At 37.5% G+C, this 15,795-nt stretch overlaps 2 protein-coding genes across 10 annotated transcripts in view; one reads left to right on the forward strand and one right to left on the reverse strand.

Annotated features, from left to right (window-relative positions):
* Positions 1-3,622: 3,622 nt before the first annotated feature.
* Positions 3,623-5,296, forward strand: LOC107460384 (mRNA-decapping enzyme subunit 2). Of its 9 annotated transcripts, none has more exons than XM_052253156.1 (4): positions 3,623-3,792; positions 4,552-4,618; positions 4,707-4,768; positions 4,891-5,296. In XM_052253156.1, the coding sequence occupies exons 2-4, from the start codon at positions 4,599-4,601 to the stop codon at positions 5,073-5,075; spliced, it is 267 nt and encodes an 88-aa protein (XP_052109116.1). In that variant the 5' UTR covers positions 3,623-3,792; positions 4,552-4,598; the 3' UTR covers positions 5,076-5,296. The 9 variants fall into 9 exon arrangements, 5 of the variants coding, with proteins under 5 accessions (XP_052109116.1, XP_020984255.1, XP_052109114.1 ...); XM_021128596.2 differs by having other exon boundaries at positions 3,665-3,792; positions 4,192-4,618; XR_008002180.1 differs by having other exon boundaries at positions 3,672-3,792; positions 4,552-4,601; positions 4,886-5,035.
* Positions 5,297-6,257: 961 nt separating this feature from the next.
* LOC107460383 (wall-associated receptor kinase-like 14) overlaps positions 6,258-15,795 on the reverse strand; it is an 11,413-nt gene continuing 1,875 nt past the window's right edge. The window contains exons 2-3 of the mRNA XM_016078739.3: positions 8,056-8,133; positions 6,258-7,959 (exon numbers count right to left, since the gene is read on the reverse strand). Coding sequence (XP_015934225.1) covers positions 6,671-7,959; positions 8,056-8,133 — 1,367 coding nt within the window. The 3' untranslated portion in view covers positions 6,258-6,670. The remainder of the gene's footprint in view (positions 7,960-8,055; positions 8,134-15,795) is intronic.

The raw sequence follows: 15,795 nt of genomic DNA on the forward strand, positions 1-15,795 counted from the left end.
CCACTTAAAACACCATTACTCGAAGACATAACAGTTACTTTCATTTCTCAGATATAAAAGAAATGGTAAGAAGATTATTTCATTCATGGTATTCTACAAAGCTTATTACTCAACATATTGACTTGAGTGTCGAAGTGCCTTTTGCAGGTGTTGCGGATTTCAAATGTCCACAAACTAACTGGCAAGTGCACTGGGTCATACCAAGTAATACCTCCGGTGAGTGAAGGTCGATCCCACGAGGATTGATGGACTGAACAAAAATAGTCGATTGAATCACTTAGTCAAGCAAGCAGAAAATAATGTTTTGATATTCAAAAGTATTAGACAGTACTTCAGAGAGTAAGAAAGCAAACAGTAGACTTGGTGTGAAATATATGTGAGAAAATAGTTAAGATTTCGGAGTTATTTATTCTTTCGGATTAAGATTTCTTACCAACTATTTTAAACTTGTAAGATTCATTTCATGAAAAACTGTAATTGAATAAACCCTAATTCCTTAGTAATTTAGTCTCCTCTAACCTAATCAACCGCCAATTTTTTGGTCATTTAATGTAGATTAGAGGGTTAGGTTCGATTCTAGTTTATTGGCCACAAAAACCCTAACTACCCAAATATAAGAGGATTATATATAACATATCCCGTTAAGTCCAAGAAATTAGCAGTTTAGGAGGAATTTACTTTCAAGCTAGTATTCAAGTGAGATAGCTTTTTCAAGAATCAACAAGAATTCATGTAGAATAGGAGTTATTTTCCAATACACTCAAATTCATAAGATGAAGAACGAAAGTAATCCTTGAAATTGAATCAATACATTAATTGAAATAGAGTAGCAATAGTATCAATCCATGGAAATAAACAGAGCTCCTAACCTTAACCAAGGAAGTCTAGTTTCTCATGACTCAGAGAGAAAACTAGGGTTAAAAAATGTGAAAGTGTGGAACGAGGAAGAGAGAAGAGATTCCCCCGAAGGGCGAAATCTTTTTCCTTTTATATCTAACCTAATTTGATTTGAAAATAAAATAAACTAAAAATAACTAAAACCCAAAAGATTGTGTTTGGGAATAAAAATCTTAGAACAAAATAAAATATAATAATTAGAAGTCAAATCCACTAAAAATGCTCATTTGGTGAAGATTGATCCGCATTATTGACGCTAAACGCCAGGCTCAGTGTTTAGCGCCCCAGGAGGCAGTAACCTCCATATCCATTCTACCTTCCTAGCGCTAAATGCCAGGCTTGGCGTTTAGCGCCCCTGGTGGCAGAGACTTCTTCGTTTTTGACTTCCTGGCACTAAACGCCCAGGTCTGCGTTTAGTGCCAGCTTGGCAGATTTAAAATTTTCTTCTTTCCTTGCACACGAACTCTGTCAAACCGATCCAAACTTCACCTGAAATAATTAAAATACTAAAGCGACTCAAAGTAGCATCCAAATAAGCTTCAAACACTAAAATCCAATTAAAACTCAATAAATTTACATCTTAAATAAATAGAAAATAGAGAAAAGATGCTCATGCATCAGCAGCACCCATCCTCTTGTTCTCTTCTTGCCGACGTATAACTCATCTCGATGAAAAGTTTGAAGACAATCATCAGCAAACAAGCTATAAACCGGCCAACCTCAACAAGAATAATATTCTAACATAATTAAATTTAACAGCATAAAAATCATCAAAACCTAATTTTCTGCTCTGCCAACAAATTTAATTCAAATAAACCATCATATTAGTTAATTATTTAACCTAAACCAACCTAAGCTAACTAATCTGAACACTTTATATTAAAACGGCTAACAATTCATCTAAATATTTATGTTCAAATATCTTAAATTGACAACAAATTAATTAGAACTGTTATGGTATGAACAACCTAGACGTAACCTCGGCTGCAGGGGTTGACGTCGAGCTTTAGCTTTTAACGCCGAGCTTTGGCCTTTAGCGTCGAGCTATAAACTGAGATGATCCGAGCTTCTCGTCCAGAAGGATGTCACATCAAGGAGAGTATGAGCAAAGAGGGAGTGTACCTGCAAAAGACACTCCGATGCTTAAGTTAGTACTGAGAATTCAGTGTGTTCTTGTTGAAGATAAAACATCATACCTTTATAGGTGAAGTAAGACATGTCAGTTATATTCTTGTTGATTATCTAAATTGATGAGCAGTTATTAGGTTTAACGAGTAATAAATACCTGGTCAGACAATTTTATTCCAGGATGTAGCCTGTTGGGTCTGATTATAACGTGTAACCGCCGAGTTATAACTCAAATTGCCGAGTTATAGTGTATAATACTGAGTTAAGACATTAAATTTGTAACAACCACATCAAAAACAAAGTCAATTAATATATCATTTTCTAACTATTTAAATTCAACAAATAATAACGTCCCAACTAAAACTAAATAAATCATAATATCCTAACATATCAACTAAGTAACTATGTAACACAAGAAATACAAAAACCAACTTTAAAATTTAGTGTCTCAACCACATATCACGTTACATTCAATCTGTTAATGCTTTTTTATCACACATAATCCTTTTATTGAGCCATATATGCTTTTTAAACTTTTCAAAACTTTAAAAAAATCTCAAATGAAGGCAAACATCTGGGCTGCACTCATTTTTATAGCCTCTAACACTTATTCTGGGTACTAAGTCCTGTATACGGTGAATGCTATGGCGCCTAAAAGATGTTTCTTATTTACTAAAAAAGATAAAAAAATAATATTTAATTTAAAAGATATAACAATAAATAATTTTTAAAAAATTAAAACTGACTACAAAAGATAAATTAAGTAAAATTTACACACCAATTCATAAAAACCATAAAATTAACCTTCTTATATACATATCTCGAGTACTCAATAAAGCTTGCGTCATATTTTGAGTATAGAGTAACCGAAATGCATTTTTGCCATATATGATATATTATGCAAATCGATAAATATTTTACATATTACACATTATCATAAGTATTATAATTATTTAATTTAAATTAAAAAAATCCGACTAATCTATATATATTTAAAGCAATAATGTTAAGGAGACAAAAAAAAATTATTTTATTTAACATTTATTAATTGTCATAACAATTAATAAATACTAAATAAGGTAAATTTTGACTATTTTTAGTTAATTTTTTTTGTTACCAAATATTTTTAAATTTAAAGAATGATAAATGATACGGTTAATCATGCACAAATACTGATTAATTATCCCCTGAACTAAATTTTTCTTTGCCATAATAGACGTCTTAATTCATTATAATTTTCCTACAGATAAAATCAATGGAAGAATTTAGTATGGGATACTCTTATAAAGATATCTAAAACAACTTTTTTTTAGTTGCTGATGTGTCATTCTGTGATTGGTTGATTATTAAAAACCGATTAATAAAATCTATCTCCAAACCAGGTGCTTTAAATTTGGTTCGACCCATCCGCACTGCAGCTCTCTCATCTCTCACTCTGCCTCTCTGCCTCTCTGCCTCATTGACGCGAACTCAAGTCCTCTCCCTCTATCGGCATCGGTCTCTCTCACTGTCTCTGACAAGCTCGTCGTCGATCTCCTACGGTCTCCGGTCTCGTGCGCCTTCCCTGCCCTCGTCGTCGCTGGTGGCAGTAGCAGCAGCTCCCGGGACTGGACGTCGTCGTCGCTCCCTGTCTTGTCACCGCCTCACAGTCAGTCTCGCGCCTTCGTTGCGCCCGTCGTCGCCGGAGACAGAAGCAGCAGGTCCCCGAACTTCCTCCTCGCCTTCAGCAACTCCTCGGCTTCCTTCGCACAACCTGGTCCCAATTTGGTGAGTTCCAACAAATTTTTCTGTTCTTCCCTTTTCTGTTTTGTTGCTATCTTTGATTTTTTGGCTGAAAATATCAATTAATTATTCTCTTTGTTGCTGAAAATAATCACATTGAGGGAAGATCACTAATATGGGCACATGGGTATTCATAAAAACATGAACTTTATCAATGATTGAAGCCAAAATTGGGAATTTTTGCTATTTTGTTAATAATTATATAATTGGGATCAAACAGAATTAAAGGGGTTATGCAAAAAATTGGCAACTGAAATTAAAATGGACTTTGAAATAAGAACTAGTGGCGCGAATAACTAACAATGATGTAAAGGAATCTATGCATGGGGTTTTTTGAGATATATCTATGATGAATGCATTTGTGTTTGTTATGCACACAAACAGAGTCAAAGGTTGTTGGGTATGAAGTATGAAGAGGGGTTTGGCACAAAGAGAAAGACCTATTCATTAGCTAATTTTGCATCTCTAGCCGATGAGTCTAGCATAGCTAATTTTACATTATTGCTGGTGTGAAACATGATACTGCATTTACCCCACAAACCAAAAAGGAGATCAATGTATGTGACGCTTTCTCATGTTACTTTTAGGTTTTGTTTTCTATCTGGTTGGATCATTTTCTAATAGTGTTATGTTGTATTCATTATAATGCATTTGCTATTTTGTCCCTGGTTTCGTATTTGAGTACTGGTGTTCTTCTATTTATATGAATCTATATGTGGCACCGGCTTGATGACCTTCAACCAGCAAGTGATGAAGTGATATGTCGTGGAATCACTGGCCCCAAGCTTTATATGGTATCCCCTTTTTTGGCGTGAGTACAGCGGCACGTGATTTTTGATAGTTTTGGTCATTGTCCCAGGAGTTGTTGAAATTTATGAAAACTGGTGTCTTTTATGCAGATCCTTGAAATCATGGACACATCCACCTCCTTTGGCTCCAAGGCCTGATTTGCCACTTAAAGGTAAGTTGGTTACACACATGGTTTAATTCGTTGCACTGCATTGTATTTAATTTGGGATTTTGTTAAGAATTGAAAAGTGAGTTGCTTAGATGATTGCTGACAAGCCTTTTACATTAGTTAAGGAATTTGCGTGTGGAAAGCAAAGCACAGTTCTACAGGGAGTAGCCCATCATTCATGGATAGCCAGCCCACAAAGTCTGAAAATGAATTTCAAAATCTTGATATAGGGCCTGGCAGGAGCTTCAGGAATTTTAAATTTAATACTGCATTGATCTTACAAGCCATGGAAACAGCATTTTCTTCTTGAAGGTCCAGCAACATTCCTGTGAAGTCCCTCCCTGTAATTGAATTGGATGGCACCATTTTCACTCTTATGTCAGAGGTCGGTAGTGATCAAATTAGGTAGTTGTACATGATGTTTCTCAGATTATATCAGATTGAGTAATTTGTACATTGTGTACATGAATCGTTTGTGGGCCTAAACAGTATTCTCAATATAAAGGTTTATATTCTCCGATTTTTAATCAATCATACAATTAACTTTGAAACTTGTCTTTAATGATACCAAACATGTTAAAATAGGTTAAAGTTATAACATGTTCTGCATTTCTTTTTTTCCAGTACTAAGCTTAAATTATGATATATTTTTTTTCATTTGGTATATGAAGTTATGTTATAACCTGAGACAGTACATTATTCCAAATTTAAAATAGCTGGATATCATCAAATAAACCAGCATATGAGATTACATTCGGAATAAAGTAAGCATAAATAATTCCAATTATCCAGATGTAGCGATCAAGCCCAGATCTGAAATGTCACTCATGCATTTGAAGGAGATCAGGCTTTGCAGGATCAGTCTCGAGACTGGCTATTTCTGACGCCAGCGGCTACTTCTGATGCCGGCGACGACGAGTTCAGGGAAGGCGTGTGAGCGTGGCTGAATGCAAGACAGTGACGACTGAAGACACGGAAGTGATGAGGACCTTGGGTGCGAGGCTGAAGACGAGAGAGGGAGAGGTTGCGATTGCGAAGCCAGTAAGCAAAGAGATGAGGAGTTCGAGCTTCAGTGAGAAAGGGAGAGGAATGAGACGATAGGACTAGGTTTGTTTCTTTTTCGGGTTAGCTTGAGAGATTATTGAGAGGTTGGGCTTGGGCTTGGGCTTGGGCTTGGGCTTGGGCTTGGACAAGGACAAGGGGCTAAGGTTAGGTTTTATTTAGGGACCTAATTGTATTTTTATATTTATAGGAATTTAAATGTCTACAAAACAAAAATTAGGGATATATTTGTCTTTATATCAAAAAATTTAAACATGATTCGGTTCAAATTGTATAAATCAATTGGATCAATCGAGTCTAATAATTATAGTGTAGACAATTGGGTTTATTATTGTTGTTATAATAAACTGATTTTGTTCTGGTTTATTAAAAAATAAATTATTAACCGATTTAATAAAGATGACCAATAATATCATGACACATGTAAATGTCTTAAAAAAAAGACATATTTAATGTCTTTATCAAAGTGGTCTCCATTTAATATACGAGGAATGCTAGGGGGCTAGCAATTTTAGTATTCTGTAACCATCAATTGGCCATCAATAGTGTTTTTAATAGTGTGAGATTACATCTAATTGTAGGAGATCACTCACTTTTGTTTTAGAGCAATGCTAGGAGGCCAGCAGTTTTATTGAATTTTGGCCAGCATATAACCAGCAGAGGAAGGTGAGCCATTGGATGAAATTTCACACCAATCTCACACCATCAAATCATCATTGATGGCTAGTTGATGGCTAACAATCACAAAAATTGCTGGCCCCCTAGACTTTTCCTTTGTTTTAATGGTTAAGTGCTGGCCAAAAAACACAAAAGTTGCTGCCCTAGACTTTTCCTTAATATATCTCAATCAAATGACTTGCTAGGGAAACTATTTGACGAGGGAGAGCTTTGTTCACTCAACCATACTTCTCTATCTTGCACCGAAACCGGTGAGCTACTTTTGGTCCTATCCAACAACGACCTTAACTTGGGCCCAGTTAATAGCCCGACCTTGGTTCTACTGCTAAGTGGTTTCTCACTCTCATTAGAAGAGGAGGAGGAGGAAGAAGAAGAGGATAACTCTGTAGAAGCTACACAATTATGATTGTCACCAAAACTAGGCCACGTAGTAAGAGTGAGTTGTTCTAACTCGCTTGCCACTTCTGTCATTGAAGGCCTCATATCTCTATGGAACGCAAGGCATCTAAATGCCAACTCAGCAACCTTGTGTATTGAGGAAAGTGTCCAAGGATCACTTCTTGCTTGAGGCACAAGAAAGGGGTCTATGATCTCGTCCAAGAGCCCGTTCCCGATCCTATCAGTTGCAAGGGAGGCCAGGTTCACTTCATTATGAGGGCGGGTAAAGTCAACCACCTTGAGTCCAGTTATGATCTCAACAAGAACAACGCCGAAGCTGTAAACATCACTCTTGTCAGAAAGATGAAAGTCTTGATGGTACTGCGGATCAACATAGCCAGGGGTCCCCTGTGGCGCCGTTGAAATGTGGGATATTTCAGTCATTCCAAGTCTAGAGAGACCGAAATCAGCTACCTTTGAACCGAAATTGGAATCCAAGAGTATGTTGCTGGATTTGATATCTCTATGGTAGATTGGGGGATTCATGGCAGAGTGAAGATGTGCAATGGCTTGTGCTGTTTCGGTGGCAATTCTTAATCGAATCGGCCATGAAAGACCGTCTCCTCGTTCTTTTTGAAGATGCTGACTCAATGTTCCGTTCGGCATGAACTCATAGACGAGGATCTGTTCTCCGTGTTCTATGCAGCAACCCAACAATCGCACTAAGTTAGTGTGGCTGACTGAAGAGAGGAGCTTGATCTCGTTCATTACTTGCTCGATGCTGTCGTTGGCGTCCCTCTGTTTTATTCTCTTGATGGCAACCAATTCATCATTGTTGTGAAGTTTTCCCGCGTAAACTGTACCGTATGCACCGGTTCCCAGGCGTTGTTTCTCAGAGAAACTGTTGGTGGCTCTCTCTATGTCTTTGTAGGGATAGATAGGGACGCTGTAGTTGACGGTTGCTTCCGTGAACCGCCTTTTTGTGCTCTTTGTGACTCTCAATTTGCTGCGCCTTTTAAACAAACAACAAAATACTGAAACCGCACTTATCATCACTGAAATTCCTACAGCAAATCCTGTCAACCAAAGTAATCTCATATATCAATTTTGTATGTTATAATTCAATGTGTATGGTTTTATTGTATGTCATTTCCTAGCTAAATATAAGGCACCTGCAATCAAGATGACAAATCTCGCTGTTCCTCCACATCTGCCAGACATGTACTTGGCTGCGTTGCATGCTGAAGAGGCTGCATATTTACGATCCCATCATCACAAAATACAATTACTAACCCAGAAGGCCAGAACTATATAAAAAAATGACATAACATAAAGTTGAGCTAATAGCAACTTAGTTTATAATATTAATTAGTAGTAGCTAGTGGCCATAGATCATGTTTCAATTCGGATTCCTTGATTGGCGTCTCTGGTTGTACGAATTACTTACAGAGATTCAAGGGTTTATCCTCTAATCGCTTCAGCAGTTTTGTTGTTTGGTTTAATTACTTTAGCAGTGCATTCATAATTAGATAATTAATTAGTGCATCTAATAGTTAAAAGTTATACATTTAGTTAAGCGAAGCTTCCATTTCTTGCGAGGAACGTACTCTTCTAGATTACAACAACTACTACTAGTATGACAAGAAAAAAGAAAAAACCTACGAATAAAAAACGTTCACTTCGCTGAGTTGCTATATATTTTGAATACGACATTCACCGACACTTATTCGATACACGTGTCTGTTATGTCTAACTGGATCTTAATAAAAAAACAAAAAATTTTTCTCCACATATACTGGATACACCTAAATACCATCACCTATTAAATATGTCTAGTTTTTATATTTTATATGAATACATATATCTATTTCATAAAATTTTAAAATTTGTGTATTAAGGTGTCTCATATTATATCCTAACATCAGAGGAAAAAAAAGTAAAGTTTCCTTTTTGGACCAAATTTTATGGAAAGAACATTTGACCACTGGGCTAATTGATTAGTCTTGTTGACTTAAATTCCCCGTGATTATGGGTTGCCCCAATAAATTAAGTGGCACTTACGTTTTGGGCTCCACCAATTATTTCTCTCGTCTCTTTGCTGGCTGCTACGCGGTCCTACTTGCACCATCCTTTTACGCTTGAGGCCACCCTCAATTATTTAACACTATCCAGCTCATCTTTCAAAATTATGACTCAGATTTTTATTTTGATAGTGCTGCAAATCTATAATCTATAATTATTTACTGGCAAAACATCTCGTTATGTTTAGGATTTGCATATAATTATCAAATATTTAATATATCACGTGTAAGATATGTACCCTAAACTATTGGTCCGCACCGTCTATTTGTACTAGTTGTAATCATGAATGGCATTGGCATGTATCCAAACTAAGAGAGTGGATCAAAGGAAGTAGCTAGGAAAATGATTATTTATTTGTTTATTTTATTATTTATAATACCCAAGAGGTTAAGCTGGCTAGTGGCAACTCAATATAAAACAAGTCATTTTCAACATGGTGAATTATTTCCTGTGAACTGCTATGACAAAGAAAAGTCTCCAACTAAATCATGTCATCCCGAGGGATCTTACAAGAAAAAATGTGACATGTGTGGGAGAATGCAGAAAAGGACGGGATTTATTAATCGCATAGTCTGGGTTTATTTAAAAAATTATAAGACTGAAACATGAATATAAAAATATAAAATTATATTTAATATGTAAAATATGAATAAAAATATATTATTTATTAATAGTCTAATTTAATTTCTGATTACGCATTAATAGCCTGGTAATAATAAAACAGACATGTCCAAATTACAATTTATCATTTTCATTAACCAGTCCAATTAGTTATAATCCCAATTGAACAGTGCGTTAATAGTATCCGATGGAGAAAGTGATGTCTCAAGTGAGCTCTCCGAGAATCTCGACCCAGGAATTTGATCTAGTTCAGAGAAGCACTAAAAAAGTCAAAACGCGTGAGGAAATTGATCTTAACCAAAATGGTGAAAGCATGGAAATACTGGCTGAAGATCATGCTAAAGCTTGTGCGTCTCATATTGTGTCGTACAAAGATACACTGCTTTCGACACCGGGTATCATGGTGAACGAAGACAATCCTTCCGTGGAGAATGTAGAGGACGATTCACCGGTTTCGGAGAATCGTTGGTATCATGAGGAGGAAGAAGTTCTCAAAAGCGATAAACCCTTTGATCCATGTCCTAAAATTCCAGTCTCTAAGGAAGAGTTTGATGAATGGTGCAAACCCTGGCATACTGCTCTTATTGTCAAAGTTCTTGGCAAAAGAGTGGGTTTAGGGTTCTTAGAACAACGTCTCAATAGAGATTGGGTGAAAAAAGGTAAGATTAATGTTATTGATATGGATCGTGACTATTTTTTGGTTCATTTTTCAGATGAGGAAGACTACTCTCACGCGCTTCTTGGTGGACCATGGATGATTGCGGGGCATTATTTAATCGTTCAAAGGTGGAGACCCTTCTTCCTTGAATCGGAAAATGATGTCAAAAAGATTGCCGCTTGGATACGGATTCCTAATCTGCCCATTGAGTTGTATAATCATAAATTCCTCTGGAGGGTTGGTTCTGTTATTGGTAGCCTGCTAAAAATTGACCGTGCAACCTCCATTCACTCTCGGGGTAGGTTTGCCAGAATTTGTGTGGAGATTGATCTGTCGAAAAAATTGGTGCCCAGGATATCGGTGCTTGGCAGCACGTTGAATATTGAATACGAAGGCCTCCATTTGATATGTTTTAATTGTGGCAAATATGGACACAAATCAGAGCTGTGCAATGAGGTGCAGAATGGTGGAAAATTCCAAACGGAGAATATTCCGGCCAGTGAACCGGAAGGAGAAGCAACTATTCAGTCATCACCAACGGATAATTCCAATAATCACGCTAACCAAGGAGCGCCTATATCCCAGCAAATAATTCCTAATAATCATGATCCTCCTGAATTCGGACCGTGGATGATGGTAAAACGGCATTATAGAAGGAAACAAGAGAAATTTGCGCCAAAAAATAAAGTCAGTCATAATGGGGATGATACCCCACCAAATAAGGAAGAAAATATTGTGGATGTTGATCATGATGTGGGCAACGGGTCAAGATTCAATATTCTCTTTGAAAACAATCCTGAAGATACTCTACCCGTTACAGAAGATATAAGGAGTAATAATATGGATAGTGAATTGATGAGCAATGGGCCAATTGAACCAAAAAATCTAAGGAGTAATATAGATAGTGATTTGATGAATGATGGGCCAAATAAATTCCAAGCCCAATTAGAGAAGAGCTTAGTTCAGAACCAACCAAAAACTAATGCCTCTTCTTCCATCCAAAAAAGAACCATTAGAAGTGGGGCTGGAAAAAACCCACAGGGAGCAAAAAAATCCTCTCTACACAAGGCTGGGCCTATTTTGGCTGGAAAGAATTTCAAGCCCAAATTAAAGAATATGGAGAAAATGATGGAGAAAATCCCTACCTCTTCTGTACACATGCTACCCACCACCCAGAACACCAAATCGAAATCAAGAAACCCTGAAACGGAAGCTTTGGAAGCTGCCATGTTAGGCAATCTTCGAGCTATGGAGAAAAATCAAAAGGAATCTTTCGAAGCTACAAAGATGGCAAATGCTATTTTTGAAGATCATGTGGTGAAGAATCAATTTCTTATCTCTACCTCCAATCAAATCGTGAAAACGGTGGCCACAAAAATGGTCCAAGGAGGAAAGGACCCTCGAAATAAACCGCCGGATGATCAATTCGGGGATCCAAGTAACCAAAGCATTGCAAAAGATCATGTGTCTTGTGATCACGTTGAAGGTGATGTGGTGGTTTTGACCACAGTTTGATTCGGTCATTGACGGCCCTTTTGAATTTTATTTTTTATGATGAATCTTATTGCTTGGAACTGTCGTGGAGCGGGAGGAAAGTGCTTTTCTAATCTGATTAGAGATCTGAAGAGAGAATATGATGCAAGTTTTCTTATTCTTCTTGAAACTCATATAAGTGGTAATAGGGGGGAGGTTGTTAGAGAAAGGATGGGTTATGATGGTTGTTTTATTGAAGAAGCAAGAGGACAGTCAGGGGGTATATGGTGTTTATGGGATTGTGCTAGCTGGAAAGTAGAAGTTATCCATCACAATACTCAATTTGTACATATGAAGCTTACTGGAAGTCACTCTGTGCCTTGGATTCTTACTGCAGTTTACGGAAGCCCTCAAAGGATTACCCGGCATGCTCTTTGGGACTCCATTCGGTCCCTAAGGGATGAGATTAATCTGCCATGGTGTCTTATTGGGGATTTCAACGCTATTCTTCATAGTCATGAAAGGAAGGGAGGATCCCCTAACCAAAGGCATGGAGCTTGTAATGAGTTCCAATCTGTTGTGTCCGACTGCGGTTTGTTAGATTTGGGGTTCACCGGCTGGCCTTATACCTGGAAGAGGGGAAGCTTAGTGGAAAGAATAGACAGAGCTTTATGCAACTTGGATTGGCAAATCATGTTTCCTGAAGCCAAGATCAACCATCTTCCGATGATGAAATCGGATCACTCCCCTCTCTGTCTACAACTTTATCCGGCTTCGGCTCCCAATAAGAAGAGAAGACCGTTCAGGTTCGTAGCAGCTTGGTTAATGCATTCTGATTTTGACAACATGCTGAATATTAATTGGAACTTTAAAGATTCTTGGAATAATTGTGTGGAAGATTTTAAAAATGGCCTGAATGATTGGAACCAAAACATTTTTGGAAACATTCAGTTCAGGAAAAATAGGATCCTCCGAAGGCTTCAGGGGATTGTGACGAGCTTAAGTCAGAACAGTAATCGTTTCTTAGAAAAATTGCAATTTGACCTGTGGAAAGAGTATGAGGAGATTCTAACTCAAGAAGAAATTCTTTGGTTCCAGAAATCTAGGAGCAATTGGATTAATTTTGGGGATCGAAATACCAAGTACTTCCACGGTACCACCATGGCTAGAAGAAGAAGAAACAAGATTGAGTCTCTCGAAGATGACAATGGGAGTTGGGTCACTGATAGAAGCAGTTTAGAGGTTATGGCGACTTCCTTTTATGCTAAATTGTTTTTAGATGATCTTCCTGATATCCCTTTTGTCCTTAATCAAGCTTTTCCCCCCTTAAGTGTTGAGGATCTGAATATTGTTAGTGGTATTGTGACTTTCACTGAGATTAAAGAGTCTGTCTTTAGCATGGGTAGCTTAAAAGCTCCTGGCAAAGATGGTATACAAGCTGTGTTCTATCAAAATAAGTGGGAAAAAGTTGGTAATGACCTTTGTAATTTAGTGAAAGATATTTTTGAGAATCCGCAGAATGTCAAAGAAATCAATGAAACTCTTATTACCCTTATTCCTAAAGTGGAGCCAGTTACCAGCCTAAAGCAAATGCGTCCTATTAGCCTATGCAATGTATCTTACAAAGTTATTACTAAGATCCTTGCGCGCAGGCTTCGAAAATTAATGGAGAAACTTGTCAAACCGACTCAGAGTAGTTTTGTTCCGGGGAGACATACCTCGGACAATATCATTATTACTCAAGAGGTTATTCACTCTATGAGAAGTAAAAAAGGGAAAAAGGGTTGGATGGCCATTAAGATTGATTTGGAAAAAGCCTATGATAGGCTCAAATGGTCTTTTGTTAAAGATACCCTGGCGGATATTGGTTTTCCCTCTACTTTCATTGATTTGATTTGCACTTGTATCTCTACGGCAAGGATGAGGGTTCTATGGAATGGAGATGTTCTTGATGAGTTCACTCCCTCAAGGGGAATTCGTCAAGGAGATCCGCTATCCCCTTATATCTTTGTTCTCTGTATGGAGCGCTTGTCCCAACTCATTAGTGCTGCTGTTGAACATGGGTATTGGAAGCCGATCAAGCTCAGTAGAGAGGGGCCCAACTTGTCCCACCTATGTTTTGCTGATGATCTGATTTTATTTGCTGAGGCTGATATGGATCAAGCGCGAGTCATTGACAGAGTTCTTGAAGCATTCTGTAACAGCTCTGGGCAAAAAGTGAGCAACGACAAGACTCGGGTCTTTTTCTCAAAAAATGTGGGAAACACAGTTAGAAGTGAGATTAGTGAAGCCTTGAAATTCTCCAGGACTGACGATCTCGGTAAATACCTTGGGGTGCCTCTCATTCACTCTAAAGTAACCAAGGAGACTTTCAACAACATCATCAACAAGCTAAATATGAGATTGAATAGTTGGAAAGCATCTTCCCTCTCTTTGGCTGGAAGAACCACTTTGGTGAGATCTGTCCTTTCTTCTATTCCTAGTTATACTATGCAAACTGCAATTTTACCTTCATCTACTTGTAATTTGATTGATCGTAAATGCAGGGATTTTCTTTGGGGAGACACTGAACAATCAAAAAAAATTCATCTGTTAAGTTGGAAGAAAATTAGCAAGTCTAAAGGTTCAGGGGGTCTTGGTATTCGGCACGCAAAAAACCTTAATCATGCCTTTATGATGAAGGTTGGATGGGGGCTGGTGGAAAAAAAAGACAATCTTTGGACTAGAGTGCTGCGCTCAAAATATAAGTGTGGGAATGATATCCTCCCAAATGTCAACATCATGTTCTAGAATTCAGTGAAGTGTTCCAAATCTACGAGCTCTATCTAACCCATTTATTTATTTATTTTTATTTAAATTTAATTTTCTTTGTTAGGAGTGTTGTCATAAAGAATTTCGAAACATGATTACAACGGCATATTCCGATTGGGACATGCGAGTATGTGACAAATATTCATATTCAAATCCATAAAAAACCCAACGGCTCATTTTCCGAAACATAATCCCTTTTATAATTTTTTGGGGTTAGCTTTTCTGTCTTTGAATTTTGTGACATGCTTTTCTTTTTTCTTTATCTTTCTGTCAATCCTTTCAACCGAGCGTTAAAAAATTGTATTGGAATTTGTAGAAGAGTTGTAACGAGGCAATTAATTAGTCAAATATTGTGAATTGATTTGAAAAGGAAAATGATTGAATTAGCCAAATGCATCAGTTAAGAAAATTGTGATGGCCATTAAAGCCCGTGCGGCTGAGACTCTCAATGCTACAAGAAGAGAAATTGTGCCGAAAAGACCGAATCCCATTGCCAATGGCTTGATTAAATGGCATCCTCCTCCTGAAAATGTCACTAAAATTAATGTAGATGGTTCCTTCTTCTCCCGAAACAACAATGCAGCCTGCGGTGGAATTTTTAGGGATCATTTGGGTAGATTTATCAAAGGCTTCTCTTCGAATTTGGGAAATTGTTCGATCACTCATGCTGAGTTATGGGGCATCATTAAAGGGATACAAATTGCAATCGCCAATGACCTCCATGATATTATTATTGAAACTGATTCCCAGGTAGCTTTCAATTTCGTTAAAGATGGTGTTCCTTCTTTACACCCTTGTGCGCCTCTAATAGAAGACATAAGAATTCTTGCCAATCGCATCCAGCACATCAACTGGTCTCACACACTTCGTGAAGCAAATTCTCTAGCTGATCTCCTAGCAAAAAAGGGACAAGAGCTCCCTTTTGGCTTGCATATCTATGATGCCCCTCCCTTAGATATTTGTTATGCTTTGAGTTTGGATTGTTTTGGAACTTTTAGGCTTAGAGGGTCTTAGTTGTTTTTTCTCTTCTGCTTTTCCTTTGGGGTTTTTGACCCCCGTTTGTCCACCAAAAAATGTCAGATTCGAAAATGACAGATGCAAAGCAGCAATGGTAGAAAATAAATAAAATTGCTATTTACCACCAGTAATTACGACACAGAAGGGTGCTGGAAGTTAGAAATGGCAAGTCCCTCACGGCAGTAGCACGAAATCCTTAAGCAAAGGTGAAAGTAGCAGTCGCAGAAGGAGAGATGAAAGAAGTAGGTGA

Source organism: Arachis duranensis, chromosome 8 (assembly GCF_000817695.3).
Source record: "Arachis duranensis cultivar V14167 chromosome 8, aradu.V14167.gnm2.J7QH, whole genome shotgun sequence".
In the NCBI taxonomy this organism is placed as follows: domain Eukaryota; kingdom Viridiplantae; phylum Streptophyta; class Magnoliopsida; order Fabales; family Fabaceae; genus Arachis; species Arachis duranensis.

Coding starts and splice junctions, on each gene's coding strand:
- LOC107460384 (XM_021128596.2), top strand. CDS start 4,521: ATGTGGCACCGGCTTGATGACCTTCAACCAGCAAGTGATGAAGTGATA. Junction 4,619..4,706: donor ATGGTATCCCCTTTTTTGGC/GTGAGTACAGCG, acceptor TCTTTTATGCAG/ATCCTTGAAATCATGGACAC. Junction 4,769..4,890: donor GCCTGATTTGCCACTTAAAG/GTAAGTTGGTTA, acceptor ACATTAGTTAAG/GAATTTGCGTGTGGAAAGCA.